The sequence below is a fragment of the Podarcis tiliguerta genome (genome assembly GCF_965153285.1).
Source record: "Podarcis tiliguerta genome assembly, chromosome: 1".
Taxonomy (NCBI): Eukaryota; Metazoa; Chordata; class Lepidosauria; order Squamata; family Lacertidae; genus Podarcis; species Podarcis tiliguerta.
The window spans coordinates 90,406,311-90,425,648 of NC_139534.1; the positions used below are offsets into that span (position 1 = coordinate 90,406,311).

General features: G+C 42.0%; 1 protein-coding gene and 1 long non-coding RNA gene across 4 annotated transcripts; one reads left to right on the forward strand and one right to left on the reverse strand.

Moving 5' to 3' along the window:
• Positions 1 to 705: 705 nt before the first annotated feature.
• On the forward strand, positions 706 to 18,024 carry DCAF4 (DDB1 and CUL4 associated factor 4). 3 transcript variants are annotated; one of them, XR_014509259.1, is made up of 15 exons: positions 888 to 1,043; positions 2,285 to 2,437; positions 4,120 to 4,208; positions 6,827 to 6,984; positions 7,542 to 7,624; positions 9,077 to 9,179; positions 9,493 to 9,636; positions 10,444 to 10,493; positions 11,738 to 11,817; positions 12,408 to 12,503; positions 12,579 to 12,676; positions 13,032 to 13,208; positions 13,325 to 13,439; positions 14,105 to 15,916; positions 15,958 to 18,024. XR_014509259.1 is itself a non-coding variant. In XM_083432785.1 (14 exons), exons 2-14 carry the CDS (start codon positions 2,328 to 2,330, stop codon positions 14,353 to 14,355), a joined length of 1,554 nt encoding a protein of 517 aa, XP_083288911.1. In that variant the 5' UTR covers positions 706 to 864; positions 2,285 to 2,327; the 3' UTR covers positions 14,356 to 18,024. The 3 variants fall into 3 exon arrangements, 2 of the variants coding, with proteins under 2 accessions (XP_083288911.1, XP_083288910.1); XM_083432785.1 differs by lacking the exon at positions 888 to 1,043 and adding an exon at positions 706 to 864 and having other exon boundaries at positions 14,105 to 18,024; XM_083432784.1 differs by having other exon boundaries at positions 14,105 to 18,024.
• Positions 4,443 to 5,910, reverse strand: LOC310673953. The gene is made up of 2 exons (XR_014509262.1): positions 5,377 to 5,910; positions 4,443 to 4,587 (listed from the first exon to the last, which is right to left on the reverse strand). It is a non-coding gene; the product is annotated as an uncharacterized lncRNA (long non-coding RNA).
• Positions 18,025 to 19,338: the final 1,314 nt, after the last annotated feature.

Genomic DNA, 19,338 nt, shown 5'->3' on the forward strand with positions numbered 1-19,338 from the left:
AGTTTCATAAGGGTATATATTGAAAGTAAATAATTAAATGAGCAAATGAAAGGAATTTGGAAGGTATTTTTTTAAAAAAAATAAGGAACAGCAGAAAGAGGGGGAAGGAAGCCAAACTTTGAAATGTTAAATTGATTGTAAAACTAATGAAATGTATAAACTTGAAAAGTATAAATAAAAACTTTTTTTTAAAGGATTTACTTCTCCCTAATTGTACTATTTCTATCTTAACACTAGGCTTTCAAGAGAAAGAGCTGAGCTCTCGATGCCCGCGCCTCCGGCGAGCAGCAGAGCATCTCTGAGGTAAGACCAAAACCAAAAACTTCTCCCGACGGCGGCACGCCGTTTCCTCAACCCGTTTCTACGAGTTGCTCGAAGCCACGCCCACATGGGTTCGTCGCGTGGCCAGAGAATCCTCCGCGCCCCGCCTACTTCTTCTGAACGGACAATACAGTAACCCCTTCCCCGCCGCCAAACAGTCACGTGACCATCAGCGAGGCAGGAGGACCGCACGCGAGTGAGGTTGGGCGGAGGGGACGCGGGGAGCTACATTAGAGATACATAGTCCCGCCTCTCTGAGTCTCTCTTTCTCTCTCCCGGCGAGGAAAACAAAACGGGATATGATCGGCACCCCGATTCGACCAATTGAAAGGCTCGGGCGGGCGGAGAGGCGGGACGAGGAAGGGAACCAATGAGAGAGCAGTTGTGAAGGGGGAAGCTGAAGGAAGTGCTGAGTCGAAGTAGCTTAAAGCTTCCGAGTGAACTGGCGGCCGGGGCGGGGGGGCGGGGGGGCTGAGGCAGAGAGCAGTTTTTCCTGCCACGTCGCTGCTGGAGGTGTCTGGAACCTTGAAGATCAAAGATTAGGTGGGATGTGCGTGCGCGCGCATGTGGTCGCTAGCAGAGGGAGGAGCTGGGAGGAGGAGGAGGAGCAGAAGCTGGGAGGAGGAGCGGCAGGAGTAGGAGCGACTCCTTGACCACTTCCAGAGTTTTGAGGGAAACGGAGCTGGAAGGAAGGAGCTGCTGACGGCTGCTGCTTGAGCCTGGTAGGACGGAGTCCGGGGGGGGGGGAGCGGGAAGTTATGGGTCTTTGCTTCACTCCTTGAAGCGGGAAGGGCAGAGGCGCCGTGTGCTGCCGAGTTTGTGGACTTCCCACAGGCACCTGGTTGGCCGCTACGGCCCCCTCGGCACAAATTCGCTGTTTTTTTTCTCCTCTGACTTTAGCTGTGGGTTAGGTTATGATAATTTTAGGTTATATTTTAGTGGTCAAGATTTAATGTCTATTTTTAACTGCTGCTAAATCTGAATGGTCTCTGTTAAACCCAGTTGCAATTCAATGTATTCCTGTTGTGTTTTATGATTTTTCTGATCTTGTAAGTGAGCCGGAACTGGTCTGTGACTGTAATAACAAAATTCATTTTAATTGTTGGGTTGGATAGCCTTTCTTCCTCTTAAAGAGACCCTTGACTTAATCATAAAAATAATAGTTACAGGTAGTAGCCGTGTTGGTCTGCCGTAGTCGAAACAAAATTAAAAAAATACTTCCAGTAGCACCTTAGAGACCAACTAAGTTTGTTATTGGTATGAGCTTTCGGGTGCGTGCATATTTCTTCAGATAGTCTGGCTTGTATAAAAATAAACAACTTCCATGAAAGCCGGTATAGAAACAGTTTCCATTAAAGTCGGCCTAACAACTCAATTGCAGTACAAGGCTAATAATACTAAGACAAAACTAACCAGTCGTAGGAATAGCCAATACCTATATCCTAACAGAAAGCTTGTTACGGGTTTCACGTGCTGTCTTAAATGAATCAGAGAGTAAGTTGGATGAATGTTATTGTGCAGCAGCTAGGATCCAGAGAGTTGCTTTACTGGAGCTCTGGTTTTACTGCTAGCCCGGTGGACTTCTTTCCTTATTTTTTGTTTTTTAAGTTGAGGAACACATGTTGTATGTACAGTATGTACAGTGCTTCAGGATGAGAACAGAAATTGTGCGGCGGGGGCAGGAGGCCCCATTAGCTAAAGTGGTGCTTCAGGTTAAGAACAGTTTCAGGTTAAGAACGGACCTCCAGAACGAATTAAGTACGTAACCAGAGGTACCACTGTATCACAAACTACTTTTTGAAATAATTTCCCCAAAGAATCCTGGGGGAGCTACAATTCTCAGCAGCCTTTAACACGCCACCATTCCCAGGATTCTTTGGGGGAAGCCATGTGCTTTTGGGGTGTATGATGTGGCCGTGAACACAGAATTTAAAGCAGCTGAATTGAGGTGTTATTTGTGTAGAGCTCTTCAAAACTGCTGAAAGTTGTGCTGTACAGTGCACAGAATGAAACGAAACTGTTGGCGAGGCAGAATCTGCTGGCGAGACAATCGAAGGCCAGGTCCCAATCAGACTTGGAGGATACGCCACCGCTGGACTTCTTCAGCAAGGCTAGGGTAGGTGATGATACTTTCAAATTTTTAAGGATTAATGCTTTAAATAGAATGGATGAGTCTTGGATATTTACAGCGAAAGTCCACGCTTAAATATTGGCACAATAGTTGCCCTGCCGCACTCAGTTTGCAACTCAGTGCTGCAGAACGTCAGTGTCAGTGTCCATTGGAGGAAGCAGAAAAACTGAAACACTAATTTTTTTCATGCACTTTCTACAGTGGTTTACAGAAATAAATATGCAGATAGTTAAGAAAAGTAATAATAAATATGCAGACAATTTAAAATATTTTCTATAATTTTAAATTTTATGTGATTTCAATTTGTACGTATAATTGCTGTAAACTGATTTCATTGTTTTTATGAATTTGAGGTGCCGTATTTTTCGCCCTATAGGACGCACCGGCCCATAGGACGCACCTAGTTTTTGGGGGGGGAAATCAAGGGGGAAAAAATTTTCCCCCCCAGGTTTGCGCAGCCATCCCCAAGCTAGAAGAGGGAGACGGAGCGCTCCGTCTCCCTCTTCTGCCTTCAGGGACAGCCTCTCTAGCCTCCGTGGGGCAGCGGCTTGCCCCACTGTCCCCCGAGTTTGTGGGGCTGGCGGGGGGGAGAAGCAAGCTTGCTTCTCCCCCCCGCCAGCCTCCAGATCAGGTCGGGGAATAGTGGGGTGGCGGCGCTGCACCTCCCCGCTGTCCCCCGAGCTTTTGGGCTGCAGGCTGCTGCCCGCAAGCCTTGCGAGCCCACGGGACCTCCCGCCGGGCTTGCAAGACTTGCGGATAGCTTCCTGAAGCCTGGAGAGCAAGAGGGGTCGGTGCGCACCGACCCCTCTCGCTCTCCTCTCGCCTGCATTCGCCTCATAGGATGCGCACACATTTCCCCTTCATTTTTGGAGGGGGAAAAGTGCGTCCGATAGGGCGAAAAATACGGTATACAAGTATTTTTTTAATAAAATAAATATATAAACAATGAAGCGTTTTGGCCCTTAAGCATTATCTAAGAAGGTCTTTAGGGTTTTATGTTAATTTTTTGTTCCCAGTTCATATGTGATATATGCCTTTTAGATGAAAATGGCTAATTTTTTGATTGCCCCTATTAAAACAGATAGCGAACTAACTAATGTTTGTGTGGACGTCACTCCGAGTCAATAGTAAATTATCTGAAGTATGTATGTTGCTCTGGATAACTCTGTAGAGATTAGGTAATCTGTCTATAAACTGCATACACACAGTAAAATTGATTCCTATATTGGGATAGAGTAGACCATGGGACTTAACATTTGATTATTGTAAGCAGTGTTGTAGGAGGACTTGGAAGTGAAAGATCCAGGGGGATATTGGACGAGGTGGAATTTGAGTATCATACTGAGAGGTGGGGCATTTTTCCAATGCGGGAGGGAAAAGAAATGTAATAGCGGGGAAGAGAGAGAGAAAGCAGGGGACATGTTCCCTTTTCTTATTCCGTTCTCTTCCTCAGCGTCCCCCAACAAAATTGAGTTCCCAAATAGAACAACTGGAGTAGGTGGCTTTATATTTCTCAGGGTAATGACATTTCTTGAAATTAGTTTCCTGCTTTTTTATTCACCCTTAACCTTTTCACTGATAGTTAATTCGATATTTGTACTTGTTTAATATTTAACCCACCAAATATTTTATGGAATCTTTCTTACTTATGTATCTCCTTCTTATAGACAAGAACCACCACTGTACCCAGACAATGGCGAAGATGAATCTCCCGCCGCTGCATTTTCTGCATTACACTCGAACATGCCACCACCTGGTAAGGAATTTACCAAGAAAGTTCCCACTGCTTTCATGAGTTTGAGACCTTTGACATGTATTGTCACTCAACTTTTCAAAGGGTGCCTGCCGCCTGTGTCTAAGGAATATTTTAATCCGTTTTAAAATATTGACAAGTTAAATTGACAAATGGAAAGTAGCGGCTTTCTTGAAGTCAAATCTATTTTTCAAATGATAAATATATAAACATTTTTTCAAACATAATTCACATAAATGAGTATTTCAAGGCCTTGCCATGCCATCTTTATTAATACAGGTTTCTTTAGGGTGCTTCAGCCAGACATGTTGTCGACTTCAGCAACTGAGAGTGAGGTTTCCATCTTCATTTCTGTACATAAGAACTGCCCTGCTGCATCAACCTGCATGATTGACAAATAATTTCATTACTAAATTCATAGGGTTAATATGCGGTTTAGAGATTCTCACATTCTAGCAATGTCAACAGGGATGAGTGGGGGACAATTGCCATATCTGGTCAAATAGAAATCAGGTACATCTGTCCAGAGCAACTTCTTAGAAAGTAAAGCTGAAAATCATACATGTTCATATTGTAAAAGGAGTTAACCTCCCTGAAGCCTTTTGGAGACGGCCAGTATAATGTGCTAAAAAAGTTGTGAGCAAAGTTAAAGTAATCTTAAAGAATGACTATGCTGTTTCTATTCCAATTGGTGAATGCAGTAACTTTGATTTGCTGCTTTCATTGTAAGTAGCCAAGGTGGATACAAATCAATGATTTAAAAAAATTTAAAAATGCTTTTTTTAAAATTTAAATTGGATTTTTAAAAATAAAATGCTTTTGGAGGAAAAATCTTTCTAAAGATAGTTTTCTAATAAGGATCTGTTTTTAATTATGTAGCATGAGGCTTTATATGCAATGTTTAAATTTTTTGGTAAATGAATTTCATTAATCCATTCACAATGTCATGCTCTTCCAGAGGCTTCTGTAAGATTATTTGGGGCAGTTTTTCTAACAAGAAGGTATTATCACAGATGCTTGTTTTTGCAGTTCTCAGAAGTGTGAATTTGTGTCTGCCGATATAACGTGCCTTTTCGTCACAGGAAAAATGTTATAAACATACAGAGTTGAGGGGAAAAACTTATTCCCATTGTGCCTTTCCAAATTTACATACACAGAATCAACCCCATACCTCTTAAATGCTGAATTCCAAGAGGTTCAATGAATAGATTGTTTGGAGTGGAATAGATCTGCACAAGTAGCTAAGTGTGAATCTGTAAAAATGAAAGTGCAACCTCGTGCGCAGAAAGTGCAACCTCGTGCGCAGAAAACTCCACAAATCTTGGGATCTTTGCGTAATAATTGTGCAAGGCAGTTGTTTAACCACATCAGTTAACAAACATGGATACATATGCTATAATGTTACTGTTTTAGTTAAATAAATTGTTTAAATTGTTATTAAGGGAATGGTTATTTTTCTCCTTCCAAAAAAGTACAGCAGAAAAGTTGTCCAAATATAAATAGTTAAATTATTAAATCTCACAATAATTTCATAATTATCTATGTATTTCTAATAGTATAACCAAATCAGTAATTTTTGCTGTAACAGTAAAAACTACTCTGAAAATTTATTACTCCAAAAATGAGAGCTTCATCTGGTTGTAAATATTAAGATTATACCAGGAAGAACGAGTCTTTTTGTAAAAAGATTATTTAAATCAAGTCTTTTTTAAAAAATTATTTATTTGATTTGATTAGATGTTCATACAAACATTAATACACATTTGCAATCATAATAACAACAAAAAGAAAAAAGGATAAGAAGAAAAACAAAAGAAAAAAATTAAGGTAAGAAAGAAGTACATAAAATAGGTGGATGATAATACACCTTTGTGACTTCCCTCCACCGGTGCTTGTCATTTTTTCATTCAAGTTCTTATTTACATTGCAAATAATGTATCACTACATTATTTCTTTTAGTATACTATTATATTATCATGACAATTTTACGAGCTTAGTCTAAACATACCAGCATGTTATCTTTAGAGCAGTGTTTGCTCATGTACTCTTCGAACCATAACCATTGTGACCTTAATTTCTGATGTGTTTGATATCTTATTGCCGCAGTTAATTTTGCCAGTTCTATAAATGCTGTTAATTTATATAGCCAATCCTCTTTTGTGGGTATATAATTTCCTTCCCAGTTCTTTGCAAGGAGTAACCTGGCTGCTGCAGTTGCATAAAAGAGTAATTTTTTCCTTTCTTCTGGTATCTCATCTCCTACTATACTTAGTAAGAATGACTCTGGTTTTCCCCCTAAATATATCCTGAGCATCTTTTTTAGTTCCTCATGGATGCATCCATCCTATTTAAATCAAGTCTTACTGGCTAGTGATTTAAATCATGATTTAAATCAAATCCACCCTGTAAGTAGCTACAGTTGTCCTTTGCACTGAGTTTTTATATTTATTTGTAAGAAAACTACCAACTACTTCCTTGTGTTAAACTGCAATGGTGGATGCTTTTCCTACCACAGAAAGTAATTGTATGACGTCCTACAAATGCTTGTCCATTGTTATGCAGTGTAATCTATGGGGAAGATGGAAGAGGGTTCTGCTAACAGTGTTTGATTTCTTTTTAAGAATTACCAGGATTTTACTACGATCCTGAAAGGAACCGCTACTTTCGCTTGCTTCCTGGGCATAACAACAGCAACCCTCTCACCAATGAGAGCATTCAGCACAGAAGAATGGAGAGTCAAAGGCTAAAGCTCTTGGAGGAGGAGGAGAAATGCATGAAGGTGAGCTGTTGCACTTAATTATTCTCTCAAATTAGGTTCACTTAACGCGTAAGGTCATTCCCATCAGCTGCTTTAAGGGTACATAATTCTATGCCGGATTCTGGTTTCTGATTTAAGTTTACACATTTCTCTTACGTATGAAAATCTTATTGTTCAAGCTTTAAGTCATAAATTGAAAGCTTACATTATTCATTTGATTAAACATAGAACAAGATTATGTGAAGTCCACACACTTGCTCGATGTAAGAGTGACAATTGTACATGAAGAGTTCATGGAGTTGTATTCAATGAAGTCATTGGATGAACAACTTCCAGTGGTGCAATGGAACTTCCTACCCTTTGTCCTTCTGAAAGCCCCCCCCCCCAAAAAAAAAAACCTGCTTTGGGAGTTCCCCCATTCCTCCAGTGCAGGATGGTGTTTGTGTGTACTCAAGCACACATGTGGAGGTTGGGAAATTCCATTGTGTGATTGTTCTGCTTATGGTTTTGTTGGATTCAGCCCATGATTTTTTTAAGCACAAGGAACATGATTGTGCACTTTCACCATTTTTAAACAGAAAACATCCAGGTCTGGGCTGAACTCTTCAATCGTTTTACGCAAGAGGCAGTTAGGTTTGCCTAGCTCTATCAACTATCGCAGGTAAGATGATTTAACATTCCTTTTATGTTGCAAAGCTCTTTTTCTTAAGCTCTGTGGAAAAGGGGAACTTCTCTAACAGACCAGAGTGACTACAAGGTGCCCAATTACTGAATATACATTGTTGCTTATGGATTTATTTGTATCTACAGTATGTGTAGATACTACAGTATCTACAGTATGTGGAGGATGGATCTACAACATACCTTTCACATTTATTTGGTTTGCAGCCTACCTAAAACCTCTTTTGCTTGATTTGGTGGAAGAGATCGTTATCAAAGTACTTTTTTGATCAAATGGTAATCTTTCTCTGTTCATAGTATTTTAAAAACAATGTGTAGTTCTTGTATATAAGTTACTTATACTCCATTTTTATCCCGTCCTTCCTCCCAAAGGGCAGCCTTTATTAGACTAGATTTTATTTCAGCTTAACAGTCTAATTGTTGCTGTCACTGAGGGTGATATCCAACTAACTCACTTGTAAATGCATTTGCGCGATTCACCTTACAAGCCCCATCAGTAAAAGCCCTATGCGAGGGCTTCCACTTGCATGATGGGGCTTTCCCTTGTCTCTCCTCCAACCACTGCATGCCACCTGAAATTGACTGGTGGGGAGATGGAGGTGAACCCCCAGAGCAGTGAAGGGGGGGGATCGATCCATCTGGCAAGTTGATAGGGGAGGAACCACCTATTCAAATCAGCAGGCTTAAGTCTCCTTTGAGTATGGTGAACACTGGATATCATCTATGGAATTTCATTGATGTTGATAGGCAATACGCTGCAATTTATTCTCCCCCCTTCCCACTATTGGACTTTGCACTGGAAATGATAGGTTTGGGAACGCTCAGGTACAATCCTATGGCTAGTTGGTGGGGAAATATGAAAACATTTTAACCACCCATCTGTTAATGCCTTGTCAGACTCTACTGGCAGAATAGAAGGGAGTACAGAGTGCAGTCCTTCCATTACCATGTGTAAAATATTTTTTTAAAATACTTTGGTTTTTCATTTCCTTCCTGTTGGAAACAAGGGGCTGGCTACATTTAGATAAAGTTCAGAAGTGTATGTAAATCTCTGAGTTTTGGAATGTTATCAGGAAACCAGGAGGGCTTTGGACCCAAGCAGCTTCCTAGAATGTCCCCACTCTTTTGACCCTGCATCGTGTTGGGCCAAGGTGTCAGAGGATGCTGGTGCCATTGGAGAAAGATGCTCCGACACTGGTTCTCCCTGACCCACAGTTCTGTTTGTTGTGTAGAAGGGTTAGGTCTGATCTGTCCTATGACTGCTGCTGCTACACCATCTCCAGGGGCCACAGGACAGCACTCTTAATTTATCTGATCACTCTAAAATAACACTTGATTGTAAGGACTGATACTGGCTCTCATACTGATTTTGGCTTTGTTGACATTAAATGCCAGTTTCCTTGGTTGTTCTCTTTTCCTTGTTCTGACGTAGGTCGATCCATGAATTAAAAGTGAATTGCATGCAGAGAAGGAAATTGGAAATTGAGACCCCAGATTCCTCTATTTGCGGAAGCAACAATTTTAAATTGATAATGGTAAGTTGTTTTGTTTTTTTACTTATGTTAGGACAGTCATTTATCTTGGTATTAAGGCTGCAATGTGATCTTACAGCAACAATGATCTCTTCCAGATGCATCCATGGGTACTTTCAGAAATTCTTCTGCCATTCATTTGGAAGAATGGCAGCTACTAGCTGGATCTTGGGGCAGGGTGGGTGGCAGGGGGGCATTGGGCAACTGATAATCTTTCTGTAACATTTTGAGAGGAGCTTGCGATTTTCTTCATTAGTGGAAGAGCCCTCCTTGGGGGAAAAGTAACCCCTCAGCAATTCACCCCTTGCTTTTGCAGGCAGACAGTGCCTCTGAAAGAATATTCACTGTGAATGATGTCGAGCATGGAGGATGCAAATGTGGTATTGTCAACCTCAGTGGTCTGGGGAAGAATACTCTTACTGTGGAAATGTATGACAACCTGTATTTTACAAACCGCAAGGTACTGCTCTGTCCTTCTTTCAAGTTTAGAATTTATTTTTTCTCTTTAACCCTAACTATTGAGACCAAGCAGAAATGTGGAGCACTTAAGTCGATTTCTGAATATCAGTTGCTGGGGAACAACACTTGGAGAGGACCAATTTACTTGTGTTCTGCTTATGGGCTTTCCATAGCCATCTGGTTTGACCACTATGGGACATGGGATGTTGAACTAGATAAGCCTCTGGTCTCGTAAGCTGGTCTGCTCTTGTGTGAGAGCCTAGCCACAGTTATCTGTGTTCCAGGTTAGATTATTGTAACTCATGTGTGGTTTGAATATGGAAGCTCTTTTCAGAATTGAATTGCAAGACTGCTAAACCAAGACCAGACATTGGGAACATGTTTCATCTCTGCTTAAACAAGTTTTTGGAGGGTGGAAAATCAGTCCTTATTACCATAGGGATGAGACGCTTTTCCAAAGATTGCAGTGCAGTTTACAGTATAAAAGCACAAAATGCCTAACATTAAAAAAAAAGAAATATTTACACACATCCCACACAAACACACTTTTAAAAGGCCATAAATTGTTTAATAGCCAAAGGCCTGGTTAAAGAGCTGTGCCAATCTGTATGAAATCTATGGATTCTCATTTATTAACTAGATTGTGTTCAGCTTCTTATTCATTTTCAGGGGGTGGGGGGAGCAGGGTTATACTTTCATCACTAGCCTGTTCAGTTAATCTATCTGCATTCATATATCCTTGTTCCAATAGGCATTTTCTGTCTGTCTGTTTGTTTGTTTGTTTGTTTTGTTTTTGTTTATTTTCAAGGTGAATTCTGTGTGTTGGGCCTCACTAAGTCATCCGGATTCCCATGTGTTATATCCTTCTTATAAAAAAATTAAGTGCTATCGACTGTCTGGCTCCGAAGCATGGAGCCCGGGTGGCCCTGTAGTTTTCGCTGGAGCTGAGGATGATGAAACAATCGCTGACACTGCTAGAGCGCCGGTGGCTGAAAACTCATTCAAAGTCAGACCGAACACTGGTTAGAGCTCAATGTTGAGCCTACCAAGTGGTGATAGCGACGGCGAAGAGGACCTTCTTCACCGCTTCTGTTGCATCTGTAGAGAACAGCAGCAGGAGACTCTTTTCAAGTGGTTCACAATCTAGCGGAACCACCTTCACCATCAGGGCCTTGTGACGACCCCAATTATCTCCTGCAATGATTTTGAAAAGTTCTTTGCAGATAGTCGCTCAAATTCAGAAAGAGGTAGACTCCGCAGTGGGATCCAGGCTGGGGTGGAAGAGTGCTAGGGTCCTGTCTAGTGATGTTGCATGAGATCAGTTCCAATGAGGATGTGAACAGGCTGCTTGGACAAGTGAAACCAACCACATGTCTCCTGGATCCTTGCCCATCCTGGCTCATAAAAGTGAGCCGGGCTGGGCGATGGGCTCCGCAGGGTGGTGAATGCTTTCCTCTGTGAGGGAGCCTTCCCAGACCCGCTGAAAGTGGCGGTTATTAAACCGCTTCTTAAAACACATCTTTGGACCTGGCCAATATGGCCAACTATCGCCCAGTCTCAAATCTTCTGTTTTGGGGCAAGGTGATTAAACGGGTGGTTGCTGAACAACTCCAGGCACGCATGGAGGATGTGCACCATTTAGACCCCTCCCAAAAAACATGAAAATCGTGTTCTCTTCAGTATGACTCTAGAAAATTCAGTTTTCTGTTCTGGGGCTTTGAACTTAAATTAAGTAACGCTACTGCAATGTTTTTGTGCTTTGTGGTGGAAAGAGGAGGAACATGACTTCCATCATTTATCTGTTTTTTTCCTTCTGTTTATTCTTAGTATCCATGCTAAAAGTAGGGAGCAGAGATTGGAGACATTGGTTTAAATGGGGGTGGGGAACCCCGTAAGTTAACACTTTTATCTATGATGGTTTCTTGATAGTGCATGTTGTACATCTTGAAATGCTCTGAAATCTCCTGTTTTCTAGTGAAATATTTATTAGTGCAACGGTGGCAGAGGGAGATCTGCCTCTTGGGCTGATTTAAAGTGACACATTCTGTTCCTGCGAGAGCTGTCTGTATTGTCTCTTTAATATCCTTAACTACCTCCATCAAGCTGTGCCTCATGGGCATTGCAGAAACTCTCGGCTGTGCCAGCCTGCTTCCAGCATCTTTGTTCAATAACTCTAATGCAGGTAGTGTATATCTGTTGGGTGAAGTCTTAGGCATGCAGAGATCCTATATGACACATACCAGTTCTCAAGTATGGTTTTTCTGAGTGTTATAAGAATAACACTGACATTGCCTTATGCCCAGGCCTCTGGCTTTTGTTGGCTTAGTTTAGGTAACTAGTCAGTCTTTTGTCAGTAATTGTTTTGCTCCCTTTATTGAACATGGTTTTTTAAATTATGTCCGAAGCACGTTGCTAATGTTCAGCCACTGAAAGAGGCAAGCATACGCTTTGGGTAGAGGGCATACTTATAAAAGATGGGATTTAGGGATGCATCGTGCAATTTATTCATCATAATTCCTTCCTCAAAGCAGTTCGACTAAAGTAAATGAGACTGCTTTGGTCTAAGTGGATTATGGCCTTGCTCCCTAGCAGGCATTGGGTCATCAGTTAAGCAGTTCAGTGTGGCAGAAGCTCTTCAAGTGTTTTTTGCATTTGAATGTTTTGAAGATACAGTGGTGTGAATAATAAAAGATAGGTACCCTATACCGTTTTTGGGAGAGAAACCTGGTGTTGAGGATGCTTTCCTAATGGCTTCTTCCTTTTTCTTTTTAGGAGACCAGCCTGGAATGTTGTGCAGCTTCAAGATCTCCACAGCCTGGTCCTGTGCTTGGTGTCTGAATCCTCAGGCTGATAATTACTTTAGCACAGGTAAGGTGCAATACTTTACCACTATCATTATGGAGCTAATTACTTGTCTGGTGCTGACATTTTCTTTCATCTTAGGTTTAAGTCAACAAGTCCATGTGACCAATGCAGTGACCGGTCATCGTCAGATATTTTCTATCAGCAGTGATGCTCTCGCACAGCAGTTTGCCACCCAGGTAGGAGAGACTTTTTGTGCAACAAGTAGACCTAGGCAATGATAGCCCTGAATTTCTGTGGTTAATGTTGTCACCACTCAACTTAAACAAGCTTTGAGGATACAGTAAAGTTGTACTATGGAGTAGAGCACTGAGCTTTGGTGGAGAAAACCTGGGTTCAGATCCTAGTCATTGAATTTGCCTGGTTTTCTTTGGTTGGTATCATGTAACTTATTTCAGATGGTTGTTGCTTGGATAAAATGGAGGTGGGGGAACAGCCCAGGTACACAACCCCTCGCTACCCAAGAAGGAGGGTTTGGGTACAAGTAGTAAAGCAGTGTTGAAATCCACTGAATTTGTTCTTTGGTTTTTATAGGCTCCAGTGCTGTATAATGGCTGCCGTTCAGGGGAGATTTTCAGCATTGATATCCGCCGCCCCATGAATACAGGGCAAGGGTTGAAAAGCCTCCGGCTGTTTCATGACTCGGCAGTCACATCTGTGAATCTTCTGAAGGATGAGCAGTACCTCTTGGCTGCAGACATGGCAGGCCGGGTAGAGATCCAGTTTGTTTCACGAAATATTCCATGAATACTGTTTTTACTGCCTTGCCTAAGCATTCCGAGGATTTTCCTTTAAGTGATGTGTTCTCTTACTCTGTCCATTTACAGATAAAACTCTGGGATCTGAGAAAACTAAAATGTGTGAAAGAATATCACGGTCATCACAATGAACACAGCATTCTGCCTTTGCATGTCAATGAGGAAGAAGGGCTTCTTACAGCAGGTAGGGCACATGGTCATGCACACAATGGGAGTTTGCCTAAAAAAGGCTGTTGAGACAAAGCTGTCTGCTGTTGTTTTTGACAAATGTTTTATATATCTCTAGGGCCGTGTAGTGAGAGTTTTTCCATCGTTGTTCAGCCACTGGATCCAGTGCATTTCACTCACAGTAACTGTACCAAGTCAAAATATTGACTTGGTGTTGTCCACACTGGCTGGCAGCAGCTGCCCAGTGTTTCAAACAGACTTATATAACCTATAAATAGAAAATAATGCTGTCCTGCATTTGAATTGTGAAGAAATCTTAATAGCTGACAGGAAACATGCCCAGGACTCCACAAAATGTTTCTAGTCCGCTGACCCAAATTTTCAGAAAATTTCTCCTCTCTGGGAGATTCATTTGCCCTTTCTTCCACATATGTATCTCCTGGGCCTGTGTTTTGCTCTCCACAAATGGCTGAGCTTTATCCTTGGCCTCTGATGTTGCTGGCCACCATCTCCATAAATCCAAAATCAGTCCCATCCTCCTGGCATAACTCTTGCAGCTGCAGCAAGCAGCCTCGCATGATTGAGGAGACAGGGAGAGGTAAATGTGAATGTAACAAGTATTTCATTAAATGGACGTAATGGGCTGTTAGGTGCTAGAATTTTTGTTTTTTCCTTCCTCAGTGGGTCAGGATTGCTATACACGAATTTGGAGTCTCCAAGACGCTCATTTGCTAAGGACTATACCTTCTCCACATCCATTTTCCACTGACTCCATCCCAAGTGTGGAGTTTTCATCACATCTTGGAGGCTCCCGAGGGGTTCCCGGCTTGCTTATGGCTGTCAAGCAGGATCTCCATTATTTCTCCTATAAAACAGACGATCCATATTGTCTGTCTGCCAAAGAAGCGGACAATTCCACTCCACCTCAGTGATGGAGAACAAAAATGTGGAGGCTGCCTGCCCTGCACATTGTTGTACGGAGATGGGCTGTGGTTCTTTCCTTTAACATTCTTTATTTTCTTATTTCGTGAACACTTTTCTCCTCAGTTTTCATATTTCAGAATATTGTGAATAAAGTCATGGGAGCATTTAGTTGCTTTTGCTATTTTGAAACACAGTTCTTTGATTTTTATTGCATATTGTCAGCTTCAGATGTTGAAACTCATAGAAGAAAAAATTCAGTATACCTGCGTCCTCAGATATGCCACTTTACAGTTTCCATGCTACATGCTTGCTCCTAATTGTTTACTTGGAGAGCTTATAGGTTTTATATAAGCCCACAGAAATAGTAGAACAGTGCTGGCTATCGAGGAAGGGTGCTTTCATCTGCAGTGCAAGCAACCTGCAGGAATATTGCCCATGCCATGCAGAATGGCTGCTGTTCTGGAAATCCTGATTATACCTACCATTCTTGCTTCTGGGCTGAACATGTTCAGTTCCAGTTACTGAGCTTGCTGATTATTCAATACATAATATTTTTCTTGCTTCTGTAATTTGCTAGAAATGCTTACCAAAAGCTATGCCATCTTGCAGAGTCTCTGAGGTGGGTCTGCTCGTGTTCCCAGCGTCCTAAGAACTAGAATTATCTGAGAGATATTTCAAGTGACATAAATCAAGCACAACAAATACTTGCTTCCCAAAGTATGTTTCTACTGTGATGGATAGGGAACAAGTACGTGAAACCTGACCTGTTCAGCACACCATTTTACGCTTTTTAAAATAAGTGGATTTAGATTTTATTTTGACTGTTCTTCGGCAACTTTGCTTACTGAAATCTAGATAAGATTTTTTGTGTTAAACTCAAATGTTTAAGAATTTAAGCGAAAGTTTGTTATTTGTTGCTGCTGCTGTTTTTAGAGATTCTCCATCTTCATCATTCCACTATGAAAATGTTTCTTAAAAAATAAAGGGAGACTGAAGTTCTTAGTGGATGGTGGATTTGAATCCGCAGATCCATTCCAGCACAATAACAAATATTTTTGCAAAGTCTCTGGAAAAGTGGCATGGTTTTTAAGACAACAGCAGCTGAAGGAGGAATTTAATTATTTTACTTGGAGCTCAGATACCAGCATGTCTGATGACACCTAATCCACAATAGCAGCTTGTAGTTCTAAAACGAGTAAGGAGTGAGGGACGGCTGCCAAAGTGGGCTGCTGCTGCACCAGAACAGAAATTGAGACTCTGTTGCCCACCTTTGGGGGCTTGGAAGACAGTTTTGGAAATATCAGCACAGCTTTTGCTGAGATAACTGTTAAGCATCATTTCCAAAGGCTCCAAAAAGCCTACCAGAACTCAAAAGACAAGACTTTTGATGTGGAAAACAGTTCTGGGTGTTCTCATCTATGGTTTTAATGAGCGTTTGGAACAGGATATGACAGGTGTTTATGGCTTGCAGATATATTTGATTTGAAGGTCCCCCGGGGGTGTGGATTTGAGTATACTCATCGAGTTAACTTTTCCACTGGAGTGGCAAGTGGGACTTAATGACATATTGTAGTTAGCATTCAAAAACAATATAAGGCACTTATTCCTAGACGTAAAGTGAAAACCTTCCTTACCAATGAGGATCAGCACAGTATTTCAAGACTGATCTGCTGGGCCTGTTTCATTGCAGAGAACAATTTTCATTTAAGTGGGTCATTGAATCCTTAAGATACTTAGGTGTACAAATGCCTACTCAGTTGTCAAAACTGTAATTTCATACTACAGGCAACCACCACATCAACCCCCTGGAGAAGGAGAATCTGGAATATGATGCTTTTGAATGAACTGTATAACTTGTGACTTTGTGCATAAGCATAACCGAGAGTCTGTTCCATGTTCAAAATATTTTAAGACACTGTAGGCTTTTTTGACGAGTAGGAATAAATTAAATATTTTGGACTGGAGGTTCTGAATGTGGCTCTCCCAGACATCCCTTTAGTGTGCACCAAGTTCCCTCACCATTCCTTCTATATTATTATTACTAATTGGGATTCCTTGGTGCTTGCTATTCCTTTCTGCCTTCACACCCCGTGTAGACTAGGACTTGGGTAGCCAGGGTTGAAATCCTGCCCTGGGCCAGTCAACTGTCTTTGTCACAACAGCCTTGTGAGGCAGGTTAGACTAAGATTAGAGGGTGGGAGAAACCTTGCGCTCCTTAAAGGAAAAGTGGAATACGTAGAATGAATAAATAAAAATTCTTTATAGGATTGGAAAGGCAGAGAGAGTAGCAGGTGGCAGAAGCCTGTGCATCTTAGCCTCCTGCTACTGCCTAGTAATTCTGAGGGATCAGGGGAATGACCAGGAGTGCTTTGCTTAGAGGTGGGGACAGGTATCTGCTTTTTAAAAAAAGCTTTGGCCAGTTCTTGTGGTTGGCCTGTTGTTTTGGCCCATAAACCTCTCCAGATAGGTTTCTGCAGCAGCTTGAATCCTAAGCTGGTAGCAGGCACTCCTAGCCACTGGCTCTTCCACAGCGTCCAAGAGAACCACCAAACTCCATTCTTGCCCCTTGAGAGGAATGCAACCCTATCCTGATAAGACACAACAGTGTAGACTCTCTGGATGACCTTCCCAGTGCTTCCATGTAGAGAAATCATAAATGTGTCACCATAAATCAGTTAATGGAAGAATGGTGACTTGCAGTTACCTTTTTCAGAAGGGGAACAGTAGGCTTGGGGAAAATATGATTGTTTTTACTGAATCTGTAAAACAGACTTTGATATTTCTCTTATTATACATTGAATCTTTACATTGAAATAATATATAGTGAAGGCTGAATTCAAATACTTCATTGTAAACAAAAGAAGAAATGCTTCATTTTTTAAAACCAGTATCTAAGCCTATCTTTCCATTTGCCAGCTGCCACGTTGGAAACAAATAATAACTTTGTCACGGAATAGTTGACTCGAAGCCTTTAATTTTGTCACTTTTTTTGGTATGTTTTGGCATGGTTACTTCATCTTACTACAGCCGAATCCCAGACTGAGAAACACACCTGTGTGCTGGGTGAACCATGCACTGCGCCTTGCAGAATATGTAAACCAGGAAAATCCCATTTTGTGGGGCTGTTTATGGTATAGTGCGTGAAGAATATTTATTTCATTTTATACAAAACCTATGTGGGATTTAAACTTCAGTTTGGCAGGGGTGTCTCACCTTTTCCTACTTTCTTTATAATGGCAAGCCAAAGACACTTCAGTAATTTGTATTATCTTATGGCAATTCCTTTGTGAGCAGACACCTACTTTGGGCTTCCCATTTAAATTCCCATCTTGGCTGTGAGAGCTGTTCCCTGCCCTGCAAGCCTTTTCCCACTTGGTCTGGGAAAACCTGAGCCCTGACTACTTCAGCTACAAAAGCTGAGGCCGCTGAACAGACTTTGGGGCTCTACTGACTGAGGTGGGGCGGGGGGTTGTTGCTGTTACTTTTTATTTTTATTTTTATGTTGATGTTATGATTTATATGGATTTTTTTTAATGCAGTTGTGTACTTTTTGATGTTTTATTGTTTATGACTACTTTTAATAATTATGTATTTTTCATTTTGTAAGCTGCCATGAGCATAGTTTCAACTATGGAAAGGTGCCATACAAATAAAATTATGTATATATGTTTGAAAAACCTGCTGATTTTTATTTGTATTTTTTTGTGCTAGTTACTCCTAGCTGTACTAATTTAGCACCAATACACACATCTCTTTTTGTCAACAGATTATGAAAAGGGTGTAACTAAAGTCCATGGCAAAGGTTGATATTTTTGGCATATAAGCCCTTCTTACTGATAAAATCCCAGTTATGAGATGGGAAGCAGCAAGGTGGAAAGGGAAGGAGAGAAGGCTTTTCAGATATCTTGCCTTCCTTTTATTGACTTTGTGCACACTAAACTTAATTCGGACATTCATAGTTGTTATGTTAGCCTGGTATGAATGCCATTTCCCCGAGGCTCCCTTAGGCATATCCCTCTAATGCAGAGGTTTTCAACCTCTTTTGAGTCCATGGCTCCCTTGACCAACTACCTTCTTTCTTGTGGAGCCCAGTTATGTCACCCCTTGCCTGCAGAGCTGGCAGCCCCTCACCCCTTTTTGAACACCCTCCCTTGTGGAGTGTTCCCTCAGCCCCCTTTCCTCGGGAGTCCTCTGGGCAGCCGCAGCTGCCGCCCCTGCCCCAAAGAGACGTGCCTCCTCACACTTCCCCACAAGGGCCTGGGAAGCACTGCCTGGCCAGCCCCAGAGGCAACATTCACCTGCTGAGCTTGTAGCCAGGGGTTCTGCAACAAACAGCTATGCATGCCTTTGGGAGGCAGAGACGCAAGAGGGCATCAGAGGAGGGAGGGAAGGAAAGAGGGACAAAGGCCAGTGTTGCCCGCAGCACCCCGGCCATCATTCAAGGCACCCTAGGGTGCCACAGCACACTGATTCAAAACCAATGGCTCACTTGAGGTGGTCCGGCTTTGGCTGGAAAAATACCTCAGTAATGTCTTTTAAAAAAAAAAAAAAAAAGTATTTACACATGCAATGCCTGGCCACTGCTCCAATGGCTCACTTGAGGTGGTCTGGCTTTGGCTGGAAAAATACCTCAGTAATGTCTTTTTTAAAAAAGTATTTACACATGCAGCAATGCCAGCCCCAGGCTTTTTAATCACTTGAGGCAAAACATAAAATGGTGCACGTCCCCCACCTTTGCCACCACTTGAGGCAACCGGAGGTGGCCCAGGGACACTTCAGCGTGCTGAAGGGGATGAGGAGGGGGAAAGGAGGTTGGAGAGGAGCAGATGGCGACAGCAGTGGCCTTGCTGTTTCCAGGCAGCAGCCACAGGTGACAAACTTAGGAGGCAGCAAGTGACGTGCTTCTTGGCCTTCAGAGCTTCTTCCGAGCTCCTGTTCTGAGGTACCAGAGGGACCGTTCCCCTTCGGGGGGTGACTGGGATGACAGCAGC

What these genes read in the sequence shown, in the direction of transcription:
- DCAF4 (XM_083432785.1), top strand. Translation starts at nt 2,328, where the DNA reads ATGAAACGAAACTGTTGGCGAGGCAGAATCTGCTGGCGAGACAATCGA. An exon ending in AGGAGGAGAAATGCATGAAG is followed by an intron (nt 6,985 to 7,541) that starts GTGAGCTGTTGC and finishes ATTTTTAAACAG; the next exon opens with AAAACATCCAGGTCTGGGCT. An exon ending in TGTATTTTACAAACCGCAAG is followed by an intron (nt 9,637 to 10,443) that starts GTACTGCTCTGT and finishes TTTATTTTCAAG; the next exon opens with GTGAATTCTGTGTGTTGGGC.